The sequence below is a fragment of the Mixophyes fleayi genome, chromosome 1, assembly GCF_038048845.1.
Source record: "Mixophyes fleayi isolate aMixFle1 chromosome 1, aMixFle1.hap1, whole genome shotgun sequence".
Lineage (NCBI taxonomy): Eukaryota > Metazoa > Chordata > Amphibia > Anura > Limnodynastidae > Mixophyes > Mixophyes fleayi.
The window spans coordinates 96,231,078-96,251,652 of NC_134402.1; the positions used below are offsets into that span (position 1 = coordinate 96,231,078).

Genomic DNA, 20,575 nt, shown 5'->3' on the forward strand with positions numbered 1-20,575 from the left:
GACCTGTGGCTAGGACCGTCAGCAGTCCAGGGACACCTAAATCCCTTGGTCCTGTTGGATACATACCACCAACACCCTGCTCGTCAACTTCCTCCACGATTTCCATCAGATTTAGTCCTGCAGGCCATGTCACCAGCCAGACTGGGGATTTGTGGTGTCAGACAACGCCAGTAACATTGTGCGGGCATTACATATGGGCAATTTCCTTTGTGGCTCCATTATCCCAATTAAAAGGATTTTTACCTGTTGGTTATAAACACTACACTTGAAAGCTTGAGCCTTTAAATGAAAAAGTCACTCTTCATTGCACGAAGATTTGCAACAGGGACAGTTTTTTTGTTCCCAAAGTCAACAAATAACACTTCGACGCTGTCTGTCTTTGACATACTTGATGGGATCTCAATGATGAATGCTCTGTACCACGGTCGTCGAAAACAAGAGGTAGTGATGCGCTCGAACTACACCCTCAGTCTATATGCTGCAGAGGATGTAGGAGCAGCCATATGTGCAGTGGAATTTAGACCAGTTGGAGGAGGTATTGTGGCCCCAGTACCAAATTGGGCACCGGGCCCACTCCACTACGCAGTCCAGAAAGCTACCTCGGTGCAACGTTTTGGACTAAAAACAATATTGTGAGGTGTGAGGTGTTCAGAATAGACTGGAAATTAGTGAAAATTATTGTTATTGAATGTTATTGAGGTTAATAATAGCGTAGGAGTGGAAAAAAACCCCAAAAACTGGATTTTAGTGCTTTTTATGCTTTTTTAAATATAAATCAGAACCCAAAACCCGAAATCAGAACCAAAACCTTTCGTCAGGTGTTTTGGCAAAACAAATCAGAACCCAAAACCTCAAGCTAATCAGAACCCAAAACCCAAAACACTAAAAGTGGCCGGTGCACATGCAGCTATACCAGAAGCCACCGCAGACATTGATACAAGTGAGTTTTGTTACATGTAATCTTTATAAGCGCACTACCATCCTTCAGCAAAGTCCTAATTAATACTATCTAACTGAACGTGAAACATTGAGTGCGATAATACTCTGGTGATTGGAAACTAATCTCACAGGCATGTTGAAATATTTACACCTTGAGATAACCATATGAATCTAGAAACCTACTGAAAGGAGGACACCTACGAGTAAGAGAATTCTTGTCAGACTTCAGCGGGGACACACCCCTGATTATTTGTTATAAATATTCCTCAGATGCCATCCTGTGTTGGGTTATAATTAACCACAACAAGCTTTGCATACATTTACAGCACCACACTTTTTAAAATGTTGTATTTTACCCTTGTCCTTCAGTGATATTTTAATTTAATATTAATGTCAATTTAGAATTTTAATGTGACAGATTTTTTGGGGGGTTGGAGTATCCTATCGCTCTTTATGAATTATAATATATTGTATGCCCCAGTTTTGGTTTCACAAGCAAAGAATTCTTCTTAGGAGATTGTCTTTCTTAAAAAAAATACCCTGCATTGCATTCTCATGCATTGGATACAGGCCCGGCGCTCCCATTAGGCAAGGTTAGGCACTTGCCTAGGGCGCCGGGCTCTGGAGGGCGCCACAGAATGGTAAATGACTTTAAAACTGTGCGGCGACCACTGACCATACCTGTCACGGCCGCCGTACAGCATTCAGATGCACGGGGAGGGAGGAAGAGGCTATTGCTCACCACCACCGCCTCTCTGCTCCGTCTCTTCCCCTCCACTCACTAGTGTCAGTGAGTGGAGGGGAGGAGACGGAGCAGAGAGGCGGCGGTGGTGAGATAAGGTAAGGAAAGACGGGGGGAGGGGGGAGGAGGGTGCCGATTTTTGCGGGGGGGGGGGGGGGGCAGCGATTTTGTAAAAATGCCTAGGGCGCCATGGACCCTAGCACCGGCCCTGATTGGATATATTAATTTTTTTTCACTTGTAGGTTGTAGTTATAGTTCATAGTAAGTCTGGCTTTATAGCCAGTGAATGTTATTAATTAACATACACTGACTTTGCTTGAATTGCGCACTGCCTGTTTTGTAACCTGTGGTTGATAGGGACATGGCCAGGTCGCGCTGTTTGCAGTTTATATATTAATAAACTCTATTGATTGAAGACATTGAATTCTTGGATAACAAGACAGCCGGAAAACTTACAATACCATAGTAATAGGTAAGTATTAAGATCAATTTACTTAATATTGATATTTCCATTTATTGCTTATATTTTAGCTCATATTCCAGTACCCTTTAGCCATGATAGTGTAACTTATGCATCAGCTCAACAAGTAGTATCATTATTTATTTTTCACATATAAGGTTAATTTTCTCCTATGGGAATGTAGATCCCAGACCTTTGTTCCGTATACATGGTTAATGCACTGTGATCCTGCTGTGATCGCACAGTGTTAGGTGTGTATCTCTAGGTTGCCAGGGACACCTGGGGGCGCAGCACTGATGGAATTTGATTTTTTTTTGTCTCCCCCCAAATTTCCTATTTTTAGATTTCGGTGGCTGGGCTGGCTTGAATCGTCTGGTCCCCTCTGGTCTTAAGCGGGCGGCCCCAACAACCACGATTACAGACAGGCAGCAAATCTGACTTCTCTCAGGGGCGGACCCAGACATTTGTCCTACCCTGGGCGATTTTAGGGGGGGCGATTTAGGCCCCGTCCCCTTTCTGTGTTCTAAGGCTGCCGGCAGCATACTGTCACTGCTGAACGGACCTGCACAGTGTGCAGCTGTTGGCAGCAAGCCCCTGGTAGGGGAGGCGATCGGGGCCCCCCCCCTGGATCCGCCACTGACTTCTCTACGTATATAGTGATATGCCATATAGCCACTTCTACTACTGCCTTCATTGTAAAACTATCAAATTCCATTCCATTCATCGGGATTTTCAGTGTATTTTCCTAAGGCTATAGAAAATGATATAGCACACATTGTGCTTTATAGTTGTATGTATATTTAATATGAATTGTATGTTTCCTTTGCTTCTAGCACTTTAACAACACGGTGCTATTTTCATATTATGTTAACATCCTGGTGACTGAAATGCTGAATGATTGCTCAGTGTGCTGCCCTTTTAAAAGTTAAAGTGCCGCACCATGCGGTCCCCAGAGTGTAGCCCATCACTGTTATATTCAGGTCAGGATATAAGTGGGAAATTATGATGAGATTAGAAAGGTAATGGACAGTGGATAGTGGAGGGGAACAAACACAAGTTGCAGCCAAAGATACCGTTAAGGTACGGCCAGCATTTATGTATAGCCATATAAACAAAAGAGACGAGGCAAAGTGAATTCAGTATTGGTGTGTTACTAGGATAAGAATCATAAACAAATATTCTGCATAAGATAACATAAAAAAAATAAGGTAACTTAATGTGAAATGTATGAAGGTAATGTGCTGATTAATGAAGGGGAAACTGTTTGATAAAATTAACAAATCCTATAGTAGCAATGCAGCAACAGTGCAAAATATCAATACAATTTAATGTGGCAATATATGATCTAGGAAACAAAACAATAATAGTGAAACATAGAAATATAACAATGACAAATTAAAATTGATCATACAAATCACAATGATTAAATAATAACAAGATAATAGCCACATGTAGATCAGAAAAAATAGGTCTAAGTATATTTAATAATCTGCTGTATGAACCCTATGTGCTTGATCAATTATTGAATTCATCAGGAAATTGTTATTATGTACTGAGTGAGGGGGCGTATATACTCATTGTGATAATGGGAAATTAAAATAAAATGCACAATCAATGTGAGATTGTTAATATAACTTTTTGGACAAGAACAGCAGTCCTGATAAGACAGTATTGTTTAAATCAGGCTTGTCCAACCCGCTGCCCGCAGGTCGCATGCGGCCCAGCACGCCTGTAAATGTGGCCCAGAAGGAGTTTTGGTTGTGGCAAGGGGGCAGCGCTCTTAATGGAAAAAAAATCCTGCAAAAAAAAAAAGAAAAGAAACTACTTACCTTGCGGTCATGCGGTCACGTCAGCTGGTACTCCGGCTCCCTCCCTTGTCTCCTCCTCCGTGCGGCGCTCGCAGTGAATGTCGGGCGTGATGTCATCACGCCCAACATCCATTGCAGAGCGCAGCACAGAGGAGACACCCGCGCAAGAAGAACAATCAGCAGCACAGAATTGGAGAAAAGAAGAGGACAGGAGAACAAGCCGATTAAAAGGTAAGTTAAGGGGGATTTTTTTTTATTATTTCAAGGGACGCTGACAAGTGAATAAAAGTCACCTGGTCCTGGAGCATCATGGACCTTATCTCCCTGCTACATACTTCTACTTGTATTACTAATGGGGCGTTATATATTATTCTCTTTGGCCCATTATAAGTTGTTATCCCTTAACTAACATAGTGGTGTAATTATCAAAACATTTGGGGTCACAGTGGTGTATATGTCAGGTACCGCAGGCCTGGTCAGGGCACCCAGATATACAATGCCTGGCTTAAATGATATTGCATCGAAACAATACAAAAAGTGATTATAGCATAATAACTAGAGAGGATTTTTTGAACAGGGCGATTGAAAGGTAAGTATAGGGGGATTTGAAAAAAAAGTGATATATATATATATATATATATATATATATATATCACTTTTTTTCTCATATATATATATATATATATATATGTTAACTATGTTTTCTATGGTTTTTTTGGATGATCAGCTATCGTTATTGTTAGTGTATCTTATGTGCGGCCCAAACCAACTCGTCGTCTGTCAATGTGGCCCAGGGAAGCTTAAATGTTGGACACCCCTGGTTTAAATCATGTATCATTTCACAGATAATAAAAATAATAATGTGTATTACAAGTGCAATATATGTAAATTGACAGTTAATGCTACTTAATTACTGTATAATGGTGAAGATTGTGTGCTTGTGATAACAGTGAACACTTTGATTAGTTCTGAGCAATTATGATGGAATTTCTAGAGTAAAATATTATGTTAGCATCATTTATTGGCTAATGTAGATTGATCGTGATTATATACAATGAAAATTTGATTTTAATGGCAATCAATCAAATGAAATTGAAATAAAGGAGTATAAAATGCATTGATGGGTAAAGGCATATGTTGTTAAATAATATTTGTAATATGTCAACTATTAATAATTAGTTAATTTGTCATGGTGCAAAATTATTCAAGCTGTAATTTGCTTGGGAATATGAGAATAAATTGGTGTGATTCCCAATTCATGCATTTAAGACATTAAGTTCTAATATATTTTAATAATTGTTCTAATTATCAAGCGGTTTGTTAAATGATTTGGCTGTGGACTATGAGTTGAGGGTGTTTGTGGGATGAAGGGGTAAAATATTGCAATCTAGGACCAGTGGGTAAATGATATAAACTAAATGACACACACACACACACACACACACACAAACAAGCACAATAACATATATTTATAAAGCAGGCAATGAATGTAATGTATTGTATTAACATCTATGTGCTATAATCACTATGCTAATAGAGTAAACAAAACCTGTTGAGCTTGTATAATATATTGTTTACTGAAACTGTTTTATCATATATATGAGTGTTACAATTAGAATGCTAATTAAGAATACAAAACATTTTAAATGAAGCTACATATTGCATGCAGTCTTTCTGGAAAATTTAAGCATAAGCTTATAATATAAATATTGGTCCATGTTGGTTTAAAGCAGAATAGGAAGTATATTCCTTGAGTTAAACCTGAACTACCTTTGCAAGGAATTAGTTAACGATAATAATTATAAATACGATATTAAATGATAATCAACACATTTGCCAGGCTATTAGGTACGCTTCAACCATATTTGAAAAAAAAAAAAATTCCATGTAGAGCGTTTGTTCCCTTTGTAAACTTTGCTCATATTACTTCACTGCTGCTAGGGTTTAATTTGTCTTGCATCCAGCTGGGTACTCATATCTGCTATGCAATTCAGCTGTGTTTTCCTCTATGAGCTAATCGTGAGACACCACTGTTTAAACCCTCAATTGCCATGCATTCATTGCCATTGATAGCATTGAATACATTAGCTTCCTAGTTCCTGTACTTGTGTTCTATTTGTTTCTGACCTTGCATCTGTTGTTCCTAGCTTTGCATTAATTTGTATCCTGATACCTGGTTTGCATCATACAAGTCTGCTGGTTCCTGGCTCTGTTTATGTTGGACTCCTGAAACTTGGATTGCCTTATACAAGTCTGCTAGTTTCTGGCTCTGCTTATATTTGTCTCCTGGTTCCTGTTTTATTGTCTGCATCTACATGCTATTCATATATAGCACTACTCAGAATTCCCAGGCATGGACTGTGGTAAATATATTTTGTTCTCTTGTGGGGCTTCATGGTGATTAACTCTGTATAAATCTACACCAGAATTGCTTCAGAGACATTATTTATTATTTTGAATTCCCTCAGACTTTGTAAACCTGCACCAGCATTTCTTCAGAGATATTGTTTATATCTGTATTGCAACAAAAGACTGTAATACCATTGCATGATTACTTCATTACATTGTGGCTAATTAGTCATCCCTGTATTACCTCAGAGCTTGTGCTTTTCCTGTCTGCTCTTGATACTGCAATAAACTCAATAACTTTTTTTTACTACAATAAAGCCTTTTAATTCATGTGATTGCCTAACTGCTGCTGCAAGAACTGTGTATATCACTAAATATTCAGTTCTATGTTTCCTTTTTTGAATTCTGTAAAAGGGCTAATGATGAACCTATAACTGTACCTTGCAAACAGCAAATTTCCATGCTGATTTGGATCACATGTTCTTAACAAAGTCAAAAAATTTGTTGGACTATTGGTCATGTAAGCTGGATAACATCATTTGCTGTTTAGCTTCGCTAAGAGATAAGCACTTCTTTATTCCATTAATTCATACATGCATTTGGTTTTATACTAACTGACTTTAATAAACATACTACATCATAAATGGTACACCTTGTTTAATTCCATTGTTGAATCGCTGCAAACTAGAAGCTGTATTATTCTTGGATTACAGAGAGCCTTGAACATCACCAGGACCCACAGGCCACTTGCCTTACGTGTAAGATAAACATACTGTGGCTGTTTCAGAGTTGGGCGTAAAACAGGAGTAACTTCCTCTTAAAAAAGGGCACGGAAAACAACCATCTTGAGATGTGTCATCAGTAGTATATGTGCCTGGTGTACGATAAGTCATCATCATCAGAGCAGTTACAAAGCATATACCTCCTAAAGATAGGAGATATATATATATATATATATATATATATATATACACACACACACACATACATGTTACTGCAGGCTTGCATGAGCAACATGTTACTGCAGGCTTGCATGAGCAGTATGTGCATAAACATGCCTTAAGTGTACTTGGCCTACGTTTGCATGCCCCCTCCCACCCCTGTCCCACCTCACCAGCCGCAGCCGGGCGTAAGTGCCAGACACACACAAGTCTGCCTAGGATCATATGTGTGCTCTCACATTCTGGGCATGCACAGAGTGATTTCACGCAAGATACTGGCATACAGACATGTGCAGTATGCCATATATTTTCTTCACTTCCCACATCTAGAAAGTAGTCTGTTGCAGATTTAAACAGCTAATCACAAGCAGGACCTGTTAAGGGTCCAGGCCGCTGTAGGCTAATATGCTCGGAGCACCCTCCCACCTTTCATGCCACGCCAATACATGGGAAGCAAAAACAAAATTGGCCTTAATTTAAAATCCAATTTCCTTCCCCTACCTCCACCAGTGTTTAGTTTCACACATTTTCTAAACTCATCTCTGTTCGGTTTTTTTAATTTGTCACATCTTTTTCACTCATTTTGTTTTTATTAAACTCAGGACTGTATAGCGGAGGATGAAGGCATGAAAATGGAGGGGAGGTTGTCTCACCTGCACCGGTCATCATCCTTGTCTCTCACTTATTCTCAAGCACCGCCCTATGGCAGGGGCGGATCTAGAAAATATTTTTACCAGGGGTGAGACAGGCAGGGAGAGTGTGCTGCCCAGCTGCTCTGATTGTGTTTAAAACACCTGAAAGCCCCTTCTAGAGGGGGGGGGGGGAGATTGCCCCGATCGCCCCCCACTGGATCCACCACTGCCCTAGGGTGGCTCATTGACTTCGGTCTTTGCCATGGTAATAAGTCAAGAAAACCTTACTATATTTTATGAGTTCACTTTACTTTGAAGAACAACTATTATCTTATACTTTAATATTAATTTCAGTTTATGCCTCTCCCTGTCACAATGTGGTACCCCCAAAAATCTTGTCCCTCCCCCAGAACCTTGTGCCCTAGGCTGCACCCTAGTCAGCCTATTGGATAGTTAGGCCCTAGTCACGGGGTACTTTAAATAATTTTTTAATGTCATCAAAGTAGCATAAGCAGATGAAAAACAACATTTAGGATATACATTGCACATTTAAATAAAACTTACAACCATTCCAGTTTGTGGAGATCTTGGAACACTCCAGGTTTAAGTGTGGTTATTGCATTATGACTCAAATAACTGCAAAAAATGATAAATAGATATATAAAAAAAACAGTGAGCAAATTAGCAATTAGTCATATACCTGATGATTTTATTAAATGATAACTAAACCAGAAATGAAGTGTTCACATTTGAAACATCCTCATTGTAACAATAAAAAAGTCAGGAAGTGTTTTAAGCTACTCCATTGGGATTCAATACAAATAAGTAGAGAACTCAGAAGAACAAACTTCTGGAAACTTATCTTGTATATACAATGACAGGCTCTAAATACCCTGTGGGTAAAGCATTGACTCATTATACTTAACACAAAAAGATAAAACAAACTAAAAAGTAAATGTATCAATCGGCGGTTACTTCAAACCACAGATTCTCAGTGATTTGCTGTCATTATTTAAAACAACAATTTTATTGAAGGCAAAGCCCATTGGTTTTCTAAAATTGCCGTTTGTCACAAATTTACTGGATAGCGTGGATTCACTTTCTTCAACCTGGATTAGCGCTGGCAGTAACAGAGGTCAAAAACTACTGAACCCACGGTTATCGGCTGGGACCCCTGCAAAGAGGTTTGGACTTTGCTTCTGGTAGGTTCGCAAGTCACGGCCCTTTGCGCTGCCTACAGGCACGACGAGCTGGTATCTAACTGAAACTGGTCAACATGGCCGGAACTGGTACACAAACGGACTGCAGGGTGCCAAATCAGCAAGCAGGAGGAGTGTCAGAGCAAGCCGGGTTAGCAACAAACAGGGGCATAAACAGTACCACATGACAGGAGAAAGAAGAGAGGTCAGGGATGGTTCAGGTCAGAATTCACAGGAATCAAGCACAATATGCACAGGAACGCTGGAGCAAAGGTTTGGAGCCTAATACTCTGGCATAGGCCTGTGCACAGAGCAGGTGTAAATAGCTGAGCGGAAGAGCGAGGCGGTCACAGGTCAGAGCACATAACCACAGGTTAAGAGTAGGATTGTGGCAAAGGGTTCTGCACCTGGAGAGGAGGGAAGTGAGGGGGAATGTGCCGGACAGAGAGTTTGATAACAAACAACCATGTAATCTCTGGACTCTCAATGCTACTTTATACACGCAGGTGTCCCTACTTTACTACCAGCATATTCAGGAGAATGTCAGGGTATCTGTCTGTGAACCCGGAGGTGAGGGACCTCCTATAAGTGTCCTACTGCTTGTGTACTTTCATCTAAAAGTAATTGCAATTCAATAATTATTGTCGTTGCCAAAAATAAACTGTTTAACCTATTTGCATTTTCTGTTTAAACATTTATCGCTCCTTCCATAATTAACAATTTGTAGCCTTCACCCGTGTGGCCCTGTATTCAAAGAGGACATGGTCCGGAATATTTCCTACTGACAATGCAGCAGTTTTTTTTATATTGTATGTGGGATATTTAATGATTCCTGGACTGATTTTCCTTTTGTAAAGGATTTACTTTTCCATTCAAATCTGATATGATTGACTCCTGTATCTATGTTGTGTATGAACCAACAACTTAATACAGATCGTTTCTGTTATCAAGGATACCTCAAAGTCTATTACTCACTGAGTAGTCTATTTATGAAAGAGTTGTAGCCCATAAATCCATTGAAAACAACATTGTATCTTATCTAGAAATGGCAAAACGACCAAGACGAAGAGCAAAACCCTCTGGTGCTGCGGCCCTTTGCAGCGCCTTATAAATAAAAGTGAATAATAATAATAAAAACAATGTATCTTTGTGTTCAGCATTATGAAACAATATAGTTGGTAAATGCTACATTAATGACATTTAACAAGCACATATTGTTGAATGGTACTTACAGCTTTGTTAAGTTGCGGAGACCCCTGAAGGCATGCACAGAAACAGTCCTAATTTTATTATGTTGTAGATACCTAGGAAAATGAAAAACAAGCATGTCACTAAAGGGATGACAGCAATAGATGTTACTATTCTGGTGAACACTAGATGGTGCTGGATAACATGTAAAGATTAATTAAATGATCAACTACAGTTTGTGCAATCCACTTTAGTTGAACATCAGGAAAATACAAATAAAATGAACTCCAAATAGAAATACTGGACAGTTATATGTCGTATTAGATTGTACTCAAGTGCCACTTCATGTTATGCCTGGAAAACACTGTAATACATTAACATAAACTTCCCGTACTGTCCCAATTGGAGGTCTTTGTTCTGACTGCTGGGACTGTTCAGAACTGTGTTTAACATTTTCCATTTTCTCAGCTACAGTTGTAAGCTTTGCTGTCATTTGTGCATGTTGTATGAATGTTCTGCAATCAATTCAGGTACATGCTGCATACCTGCAATGGTGCATAGTAGACATTAAACAGAAAATAAGGACACTCTTCTGGCAAGAAGTGTGTGTAGTGTATCAATTTAATCCAGGCTACATTTGTAATGCCAGCTACAGTAAGGAGGTGGCAGGGGGGAATTCGATTCCCCGTGATAAGACGCTGTACTATGGTACCCGAACATCACCAATTTTCCAGCAGACCCCTATGGGGTGCGTAGAATAATGATTGAAGATAAAATGTAGTGGACTGCCTTCACGACCATTCTGGAGACAATCTGCAGCACATCTTGGGTAACCTCAGGATCCGATCTTACCTCTAAACATTCCAGGAGAGGAAACAAATCACCAGCCCAGGCCATACCCCCCATCCTTCCTATCATGCCCATTATCCACTCCATGGCCATGTCCACAAACCGTTATACACCGCGGTGGCTGGAAATAAGAGCTGTCTTGAGAAAGACAGGATAGTTGTGAAGCATGTTCTAAACTTACTAATTTAATGTGTCCTAATGCATCCAGATGCAGAACTGTATGAAATATAAATGACAAGTGAATGATCTGTATGTATGTTCTTACATATGGCTTATTTATTAGTGCCTCTAATGAGTATATCACTTATTGTTATAGATAGCATATCACCATCTTTGATGTATGGTTAATATTTCTGTCATTTAGTCATTGAAAAGATACTTATAATATATCATTTGCAGCAAATCAATTCCTTCCATCATTTTGAAATAAAAAGACTGGGACACCAATTTGACCTGAACTTTGCTTAGTATAAAATCACCATATACTCCCTTTTTAGGTCCCAAATAGAGTAAAACAATTATACGGAGCTCTTGTAACCTATCATATTAATTTAGGAACATGGAAAGTCTGAATTATGGGAAAAAAATATTTAGAGTCAAAGATTTTGGTTGGAAAAAACATCTACAGGATGTAATAATTAATTAATATTAAAATACATTTCTTATTATTTCATTAATTTAGCCCATGTTACTGCAATAGGAAAACAAGTGGCAAAATCTGGAGAAAATGTCATATTTGCGTTCAGTCAGTCCTATTGCCTCCTGCAAAGAGGTATCAAACCTCCTCAAATTTTGAGGATTAGAAGCACATATCTATTATTGAAACAATATGAAATATATACACATGCTATACAGTGACAGAACTGCCACCATTGGAGGGGGTGTGGCTGTGCTCAGAAGAGCTTTGCTGGGCCCTCCTCCAAATTTTGAGTCCCAGCAAAGCCGTGTTCCGATCCCGAATACATTATCACCAGTTTTTTCACAGCATTAAAATCAATATAATACTTTTCTTTGAATATTTGTCACTGATACAAATGCCTATTTAATTCAAATGAAATATGATTTGACCTAAGTAATTAATAACAAAATACCTTTTCTGCGGTTCATTAATAACATATTAAAATTCTACATTTAGGTGTAATCCTTTGATATTGTTCCTGTAATAAAGTTTGTGTAAAAACAAAAATATGAAAAATATGTTAGATTGTGGCACTTATAAAATGGTGAAGTTATACAAGGTGAATTTGACAGTAAAAAGTTAAGTTAAATAAAATAATATAATAAAAAAACTGGAGAGGTCCTGGGAACATTTTCTCAGGGTTTGACTGAAACATCAGGAGAGGATTACAGTTTGCTGCTTTTAAACAGATTGCACTAGAATATGAGATGAAAAGAAGAACGTAGGGATCAACTGTACTTTAACTGTAAAACTCTTCCAGGTTTTTGACTTAACAACTTAAACAATAAGAATACCAATTAGCAAGTAGCTTTGCAAGTTAGCATGTGGGTGTCATCTATGAAATAATAAAATAGGTGACCCTGTTTTATGGGGAGTGTGTGGATTTGTGTGTCGTCTGTGGCTGGTACAGAGGTTTGCATCTGGGCTGATAGATGCTTTCCTTGCTGAATGCGGACAAGGTGCACACATATGTTTGTTTTTGCACACATGTAAAAATCAGATTTCGTTTTGTATGACAAGATAATTTAATTGAGATTTACATGGAGAGTATTCTGAAGGAACAGAGCACAGGCACAGGCACAGAGCATTTTCTCCCTATTATATGGCTTCATTATTACATGTTTTTGGAGGTAGTGAAAATTAGGACAAAGACTATACTAAAGCATAGTCGCCTACTCTCCCAGAATGTTCGGGAGACTCCCGAATTTTTGAGAATTCTCCCACACGCCCGAGAGAGCAGGCAAAAATCCCGGATCCAGCTGTCGCAGTTGTTGAAGATGGTGGGGACGTGGCTAAACGCACCATTGTGGCCTCGCCCCCTGCTGCGATTGGCTAAAATTGCCTAAGATTGACAGGGGTGGAGCCTAACGGTGCACCACGCGTGGCCACGCCCCCTCAATGGACCCCCTCCCGGACAGCTGCCTTCAAAAGTAGGCAAGTATGTACTAAATGGAAAGAGCAAGTGTATTGTAATAATAAAAACATTTAAATGTACCATAGTGATGCATGAAATAAATGCATTCCCTATGTCCCTTCATTAAAACATGTTAATAATGTTAGTCTGAGCAGCATTTTATTAGAAAAAAATTAAATTAAGAAAGTGTATTGTCCTAAATTGTTAGGATTTTACTGTAACGTTTTTACTATTTTCACCCTGCAAATATCAATCTGAACTCGAAACCTGCAGAGTCCGTTTCAGGGGACAACCTGACAGCTGCTGTCCCGTTAATTGCTAGGGATTGCTGAATATTTTATAATAAATTTATGTGCAACATTCTTTAATTACAAAAATATTTCCGCAAATAAAAGATATTATCACTGCCATTGATCATTCCAACTGCAAAATGTCAAATTTTCTGATAAATGTCTTTACCTTTAAGCCCTTTGTAGCCTTGGATAACAAAATGACTTATATACAGGCGCGGGCTGGGAGAGGCGTGGCCGGGGGGCACACAGGCGGCCGCATCCCATGAAAAGGGATGCGGCCGTGTCATTGATGACGCGGCCGCATCCCCTGTCATGTGATGCGGCCACTTGTGCACTGACACGGCCGCATCTGATGTCATCAGATGCGGCCGCGGGGGAAAGCATAGTATTTTGCAGCCGGGGTGCGTCGGCCGGCTTACCCCCCGGCCCTAATAGCGGCCTGACCGAGCGGCCCGGGGAACCGATGCCCCCCTGCCCCCCAGGCCAGCCCGCCCCTGCTTATATACCTCCTGTTGCAGAAGGTAACATTTTTGTGGTTATGAATTTGTGAACTATTGGCTGTTTTAACATGTTACCCAATATTTTACCCAATCTTCAATTGACTATTACTCAGCATCACAACCACATGTGGCCACAAATTCACTATTTCAATAAATGAAAATGTACCAAAATTAATTACCGTGTCAAAAGGGGGAAATAATAATATAATAATATAATAAAGGTACAGTAAGAAGAAAGAGAAGACATGATCGGCACGGATTGGTGGATGATAATATAAAAAGATAATTAAAAATAAATAAATAAATAAGCTTACAATAATAATAATAATATTAATACATTAATTTGTAATAGACATGCAATAGAAAAAAATATATTAAATGATAACTAATAAGTAACCACATAATTGATAAAAACAATTATTCAATGGGAATACAGTACTGATTTAAAGGTATGAAATTTAAAACATAAGCATTAGTAAACAATGACATATACAGTTGTCAAAGTGGAAATTTAGAAGTGGGTAGCACAGTGGCGTAGTGGTTAGCACTTCTGCCTCACAGCACTGGTGTCATGAGTTCAATTCCCAACCATGGCCTTATCTGTGTGGAGTTTGTATGTTCTCCCTGTGCTCTCCTCCGGGTGCTCCGGTGTCCTCCCACACTCCAAAAACATACTAGTAGGTTAATTGGCTGCTATCAAAATTGACCCTAGTCTCTCTCTCTCTGTGTGTGTGTATGTTAGGGAATTTAGACTGTAAGCTCCAATGGGGCAGGGACTGATGTGAATGAGTTCTCTGTACAGCGCTGCGGAATCAGTGGCGCTATATAAATAAATTGGTGATGATCAGGGCCATCTTAACAACATTATGGGCCCCCGGGCAAAGCAGTGCAGCGGTGCCCCTACCACTTTATATCTGTTATATATATATAGATAGATATATTTGCAAGATTTTTTTTTTTTTTTTGCAGGATTATTTATTTTACTTAAGAGCTCTGCCTATGGGGCCCTCGGGCACCTGCCCATCGTGCCCAATGGAAAAGATGGCCCTGGTGATGATGATAATGATGGTGATGAAGTGGTGGTATGGAAAATGTAAATGAATGGAATTTAATAGTTTTACAATGAAAGGAGTAGGTAAATTGGCAGTATGGCGTACCACCATATACAAGGTCCCTTTGACCACTAGGCATATATATAAAAATATAAAATAAATGACGATCCTCCAAGACTATATATTAAAATAAACATATATTCAACACAGAAAACAAATGCGCTTTCACTAGAACCTAAGATGGGAGCGTGGGGAATTAAGGAAAATATAAGATGCGAGTTTATTTGGACAGTACTAATCCTCAGTACTAGCTGAGGATTAAGGTTCCTGCTGAATCGAGGAAGAAAGAATTGCTACACAGTCACCACTTACTCCAAGAAGCCAATGGGTTAGCGCATAGGTGTGTACATGCATAGCCAGATTAAGGGGGGGGGGGCACAGGGGGCACGTGCCCCGGGCCCCCCTCTCTCCGAGGGCCCCCCGCCGCCGCGCGCATAACTTCTACTGATTTTTTTTTTTTTACTCTTTTTTTAATGGCACCAGCGGCGGCGGTGAGAGGGGGGGGGGGGCTTCGGGGCTTCCCTTCGTTGGTGGGGGGAGCCGGGTAGTAAAAAAAAAAAAAAAGTCACGCCTGTCCTTCAGTGAGGAGCAGCGCGGAGAGGACCAGGGAAGAAACAAGAAGACAGAAGAGAGGAGAAGAATGAAGCTAACATAAAGGTAAGTAAAAAAAAAAAGGGAATAACGCAGAAAGGCACTATGGAGGAAAAAGGAAAGAAGAGAGGCACAGTATGGAGGTAAAAGGGGGAGAAGAGAGGCACAGTATGGAGGAAAAGGAAAGAAGAGATGCACAGTATAGAGGTAAAAGGGGGAGAAGAGAGGCACAGTATGGAGGAAAAGGAAAGAAGAGAGGCACAGTATGGAGGAAAAAGGAAAGAAGAGAGGCACAGTATGGAGGTAAAAGGGGGAGAAGAGAGGCACAGTATGGATGAAAAAGGAAAGAAGAGAGGCACAGTATGGAGGTAAAAGGGGGAGAAGAGAGGCACAGTATGGAGGTAAAAGGAAAGAAGAGAGGCACAGTATGGAGGAAAAAGGAGGAGAAGAGAGGCACAGTATGGAGGTAAAAGGGGGAGAAGAGGCACAATATGGAGGAAAAAGGGGGAGAAGAGAGGGACAGTATGGAGGTACTCAGTGTTCCAATAGAGGATCCCCCTGACCCAACAGAGGTCATGTGTCAGGTGGAATGTAGAAACTGACATTTCACCCAAACAGATTGTCATACAGGTAATCTCAGGTTGTAGTGTACAGGTCAGAGCTCCCAGATCATATTAAATGGTTCGACAGAGCCTTTGATAATGCATTTCATAACCGCCATCTGATATATACGTGCTCTAGCCTGACTCGGCACTTTCTTACCCGTGCATTTACCTGTGATATTTTATGATTTATTGCCAGCTATATATGCAAATATGTTGTGTCAATTGAGATGCACCAGGCTTTCATACTAATGTGTATTGTTTTAAAGATATTATTTAATAGGCACATCTCGACTCTCTGTTTCTCAACTGTCCCACATAGATTATTAGAAGTATATACTAGCTCTGCTCTGCTTCATATCTCTCTATTTCATATCTAGTTATTTCAAAAAAGGTATGGAGTGACCCTGGGTATTATGGGGATTACGTTAGGGATGCAGTATCTGCTTGAGCTATGTATAGCCTATGCCCTCTTACAAGTAAGAGTGTGTTAGTTAAAAATCTCCACCTATACATATATCTGCAAAATAAAATTTTATCTAACAACTTTACCATCACTATCAATATTGATATAATTAACTTTCTAGTATTTAGTAATACAAACAGTGGGGTAGATATACAAGCAGATATGACCTAGAGCTGACCCAGTTACATAGGAGCTGAAGTCTGAGTTTTCACAGTCATCTTGGGACTCCTAACTTACTACCAGAGATATAGTAGTAAATCTCCAGTGTCACCCAATTTACATCATGTACACAGAGCTGGATTAAGGCTTCGGGGGGCCCGGGGCACTTAAGACAGGGGGGCCCCTAAGATCTAAAATTAAGGGCATAGTGACACATCCTGCATTACATCACCTACTGCCCACAGTATGACACTTAAAGCTCTCCCGGGAGGGCTCGCTTAGGTTGTCTGCATAAGAAAAATCATTGCTTCCACAAACTAAAAAACTGTACATTAAAACAATCATCAAAACACCACAATAAAATGGGTATTGACACCACACATTAAAACTAGCAATGATATCACACATTAAAAATACCATTGATAATGTACACTAAAACTAGCAATGATACCGCGCGCTAAAACTAGCAATGATACCGCACTTTAAAAATAAAATTTATAATGCACATTAAAACTAGAAATAATACCGCAAATTAAAATACCATTGATAATGCATCACTGGGCATGGCCAGGCCACCCTCCTACAGACAAAAAAACTGCATTGTTGTGTACACCATTGAACGGTCACCAAAAATTGGGATTGTCCCACTAGAATCACAACATTTCACAGACTTTGCTGCTCTCTCCTACCTGTTCTTCTCACTTTCACCACCTGTGCTGCAGGTTTCTTTAGTTGCGGCTTGTCTGGATCCTGGAATGTTAGGGGCCCTATTTGGGAAAAAAAATGGGTACATTTAGAAAATTACAGTCACCCCTGGCGTTAAATCAGTACCACCCATAATTAATAATTAGGCCTTCCTCCAGCCCCAGCATTAAAATAATAGTATTCACATTTAATAAATAAACCTATTTCCCTCCCTACAAACAGCCCCAGCAATAAATTAATAGTATTTACATTTCAGAAATATACCTATTTCCCGCAACCGTCACTGCCATTAAATAATTCATAGGCACATTTAATAAAGGGACCTCATTCTCCCCAAACCACCCCATCTTAAATTAATTGTCCCCACTATTGTGTCTCTCCCCTCCCTTTTCCTCATGCTGTGTCTCTCACCCTTTTTTCCTTCATACTGTGCCTTTCTCCCCCCTTTTTTCTCATGCTGTGCCTCTCCCCCTTTTTCCTTACTGTGCCTCTCTTCTCCCCCTTTTTCCTCCATAGTGTGCCTCTCCTCTCCCCCTTTTTCCCCCATAGTGTGCCTCTCTTCTCCCACTTTTTCCTCCATAATGTGCCTTTCTTCTCCCCCTTTTTCCTCCATACTGTGCCTCTTCTCCCCCTTTTACCTCCATACTGTCCCTCTCTTCTCCCCCTTTTTCCTCCATACTGTGCCTCTTCTCCCCCTTTTTCCACCATACGGTGCCTCTTCTCCCCCTTTTTCCACCATACTGTGCCTCTTCTTCCCCTTTTTCCACCATACTGTGCCTCTTCTCCCCCTTTTTCCTCCATAGTGTGCCTCTCTTCTCCCCCTTTTTCCTCCATACTGTGCCTCTCTTCTTTCCTTTTTCCTCCATACTGTGCCTCTCTTCTCCCCCTTTTTCCTCCATACTGTGCCTCTTCTCCCCCTTTTACCTCCATACTGTGCCTCTCTTCTCCCCCTTTTTCTTCCATACTGTGCCTCTCTTCTTTCCTTTTTCCTCCATACTGTGCCTCTCTTCTCCCCCTTTTTCCTCTATACTGTGCCTCTTCTCCCCCTTTTACCTCCATACTGTGCCTCTCTTCTCCTCCTTTCTCCTCCATACTGTGCCTCTCTTCTTTCCTTTTACCTCCATACTGTGCCTCTCTTCTTTCCTTTTTCCTCCATACTGTGCCTCTCTTCTCCCCCTTTTTCCTCCATACTGTGCCTCTCTTCTTTCCTTTTCCTCCATACTGTGCCTCTCTTCTCCCCCTTTTTCTTCCATACTGTGCCTCTCTTCTTTCCTTTTACCTCCATACTGTGCCTCTCTTCTCCCCCTTTTTCCTTCATACTGTGCCTCTTCTCCCCCTTTTACCTCCATACTGTGCCTCTCTTCTCCTCCTTTTTCCTCCATTCTGTGCCTCTTTTCTTTCCTTTTACCACCATACTGTGCCTCTCTTCTCCCCCTTTTACCTCCATACTGTGCCTCTCTTCTCCTCCTTTTTCCTCCATACTGTGCCTCTCTTCTTTCCTTTTACCTCCATACTGTGCCTCTCTTCTCCCCCTTTTACCTCCATACTGTGCCTCTCTTCTTTCCTTTTTCCTCTATACTGTGCCTCTCTTCTCCCCCTTTTACCTCCATACTGTGCCTCTCTTCTTTCCTTTTTCCTCCATACTGTGCCTCTCTTCTTTCCTTTTCCTCCATACTGTGCCTCTCTTCTTTCCTTTTTCCTCCATACTGTGCCTCTCTTCTCCCCCTTTTTCCTCTATACTGTGCCTCTTCTCCCCTTTTACCTCCATACTGTGCCTCTCTTCTCCTCCTTTTTCCTCCATACTGTGCCTCTCTTCTTTCCCTTTACCCCCATACTGTGCCTCTCTTCTCCCCCTTTTACCTCCATACTGTGCCTCTCTTCTTTCCTTTTTCCTCCATACTGTGCCTCTCTTCTCCCCCTTTTACCTCCATACTGTGCCTCTCTTCTTTCCTTTTTTCTCCATACTGTGCCTCTCTTCTTTCCTTTTCCTCCATACTGTGCCTCTCTTCTCCCCCTTTTACCTCCATACTGTGCCTCTCTTCTTTCCTTTTTCCTCCATAGTGCCTTTCTGCGTTATTCCCTTTTTTTTTTACTTACCTTTATGTTAGCTTCATTCTTCTCCTCTCTTCTGTCTTCTTGTTTCTTCCCTGGTCCTATCCGCGCTGCTCCTCACTGAAGGACAGGCGTGACTTGATGACATCACGCCTGTCATTCAGTATCAACAGTGCAGAGAGGAGGGAGGAGGAGGGACGCCAGCGCTGCGGTGAGGTGAGTAGCGTATCTTTTTTTTTTTTTTTTTACTACCCGGCTCCCCCCACCAATGAAGGGAAGCCCCGAAGCCCCCCCCCCTCTCGCCGCCGCCGCTGGTGCCATTAAAAAAAGAGTAAAAAAAAATAAAAAATCAGTAGAAGTTATGCGCGCGGCGGCGGCGGGGGCCCTCGGAGAGAGGGGGGCCCGGGGCACGTGCCCCCTGTGCCCCCCCCTTAATCCAGCTATGACTACATATAGTGCGGACAGGAATGAATATTGCATGCTATATCACCTGAATCTTACGTTATTCACCACGGATGGTTTATGCAACTTTTTTTGCATCATAGGACCAATGCAAACATTTATGTAGACGCCTGGAGGTCGCTATCTTCCCCAAAGACTCTTATTACATATTTGCACATTTGTACTTATGCTGCTATTTTTATCTGTATTATTTTATCTGTATTATTTTATATGTATTAACCTCATGATATCTGGTATTCTATCTTTGTCGCAGGAATGTATTTGTACCCTTGATGTTTTTTTTACTGTTGTGACTAAGCTCAAGGTTTGAGCTAATTCTAGCATTTTTATTAGTTGTAATAATAAATAGCAATTTTATTTAATACTGTGGACACTTATGATTATACACACACAAAGGAATACAATTTATTAATAATAGTCAGTGAGCGCCTAA

At 40.5% G+C, this 20,575-nt stretch overlaps 1 protein-coding gene across 2 annotated transcripts in view; it reads right to left on the bottom strand.

Annotated features, from left to right (window-relative positions):
* The window catches only part of RXFP1 (relaxin family peptide receptor 1), a 261,940-nt gene that overhangs the window by 56,670 nt on the left and 184,695 nt on the right, over nucleotides 1–20,575 (bottom strand). For both annotated transcript variants that reach the window (XM_075198196.1, XM_075198201.1), the window contains exons 6-7: nucleotides 10,303–10,374; nucleotides 8,436–8,507 (exon numbers count right to left, since the gene is read on the bottom strand). In XM_075198196.1, coding sequence (XP_075054297.1) covers nucleotides 8,436–8,507; nucleotides 10,303–10,374 — 144 coding nt within the window. The remainder of the gene's footprint in view (nucleotides 1–8,435; nucleotides 8,508–10,302; nucleotides 10,375–20,575) is intronic.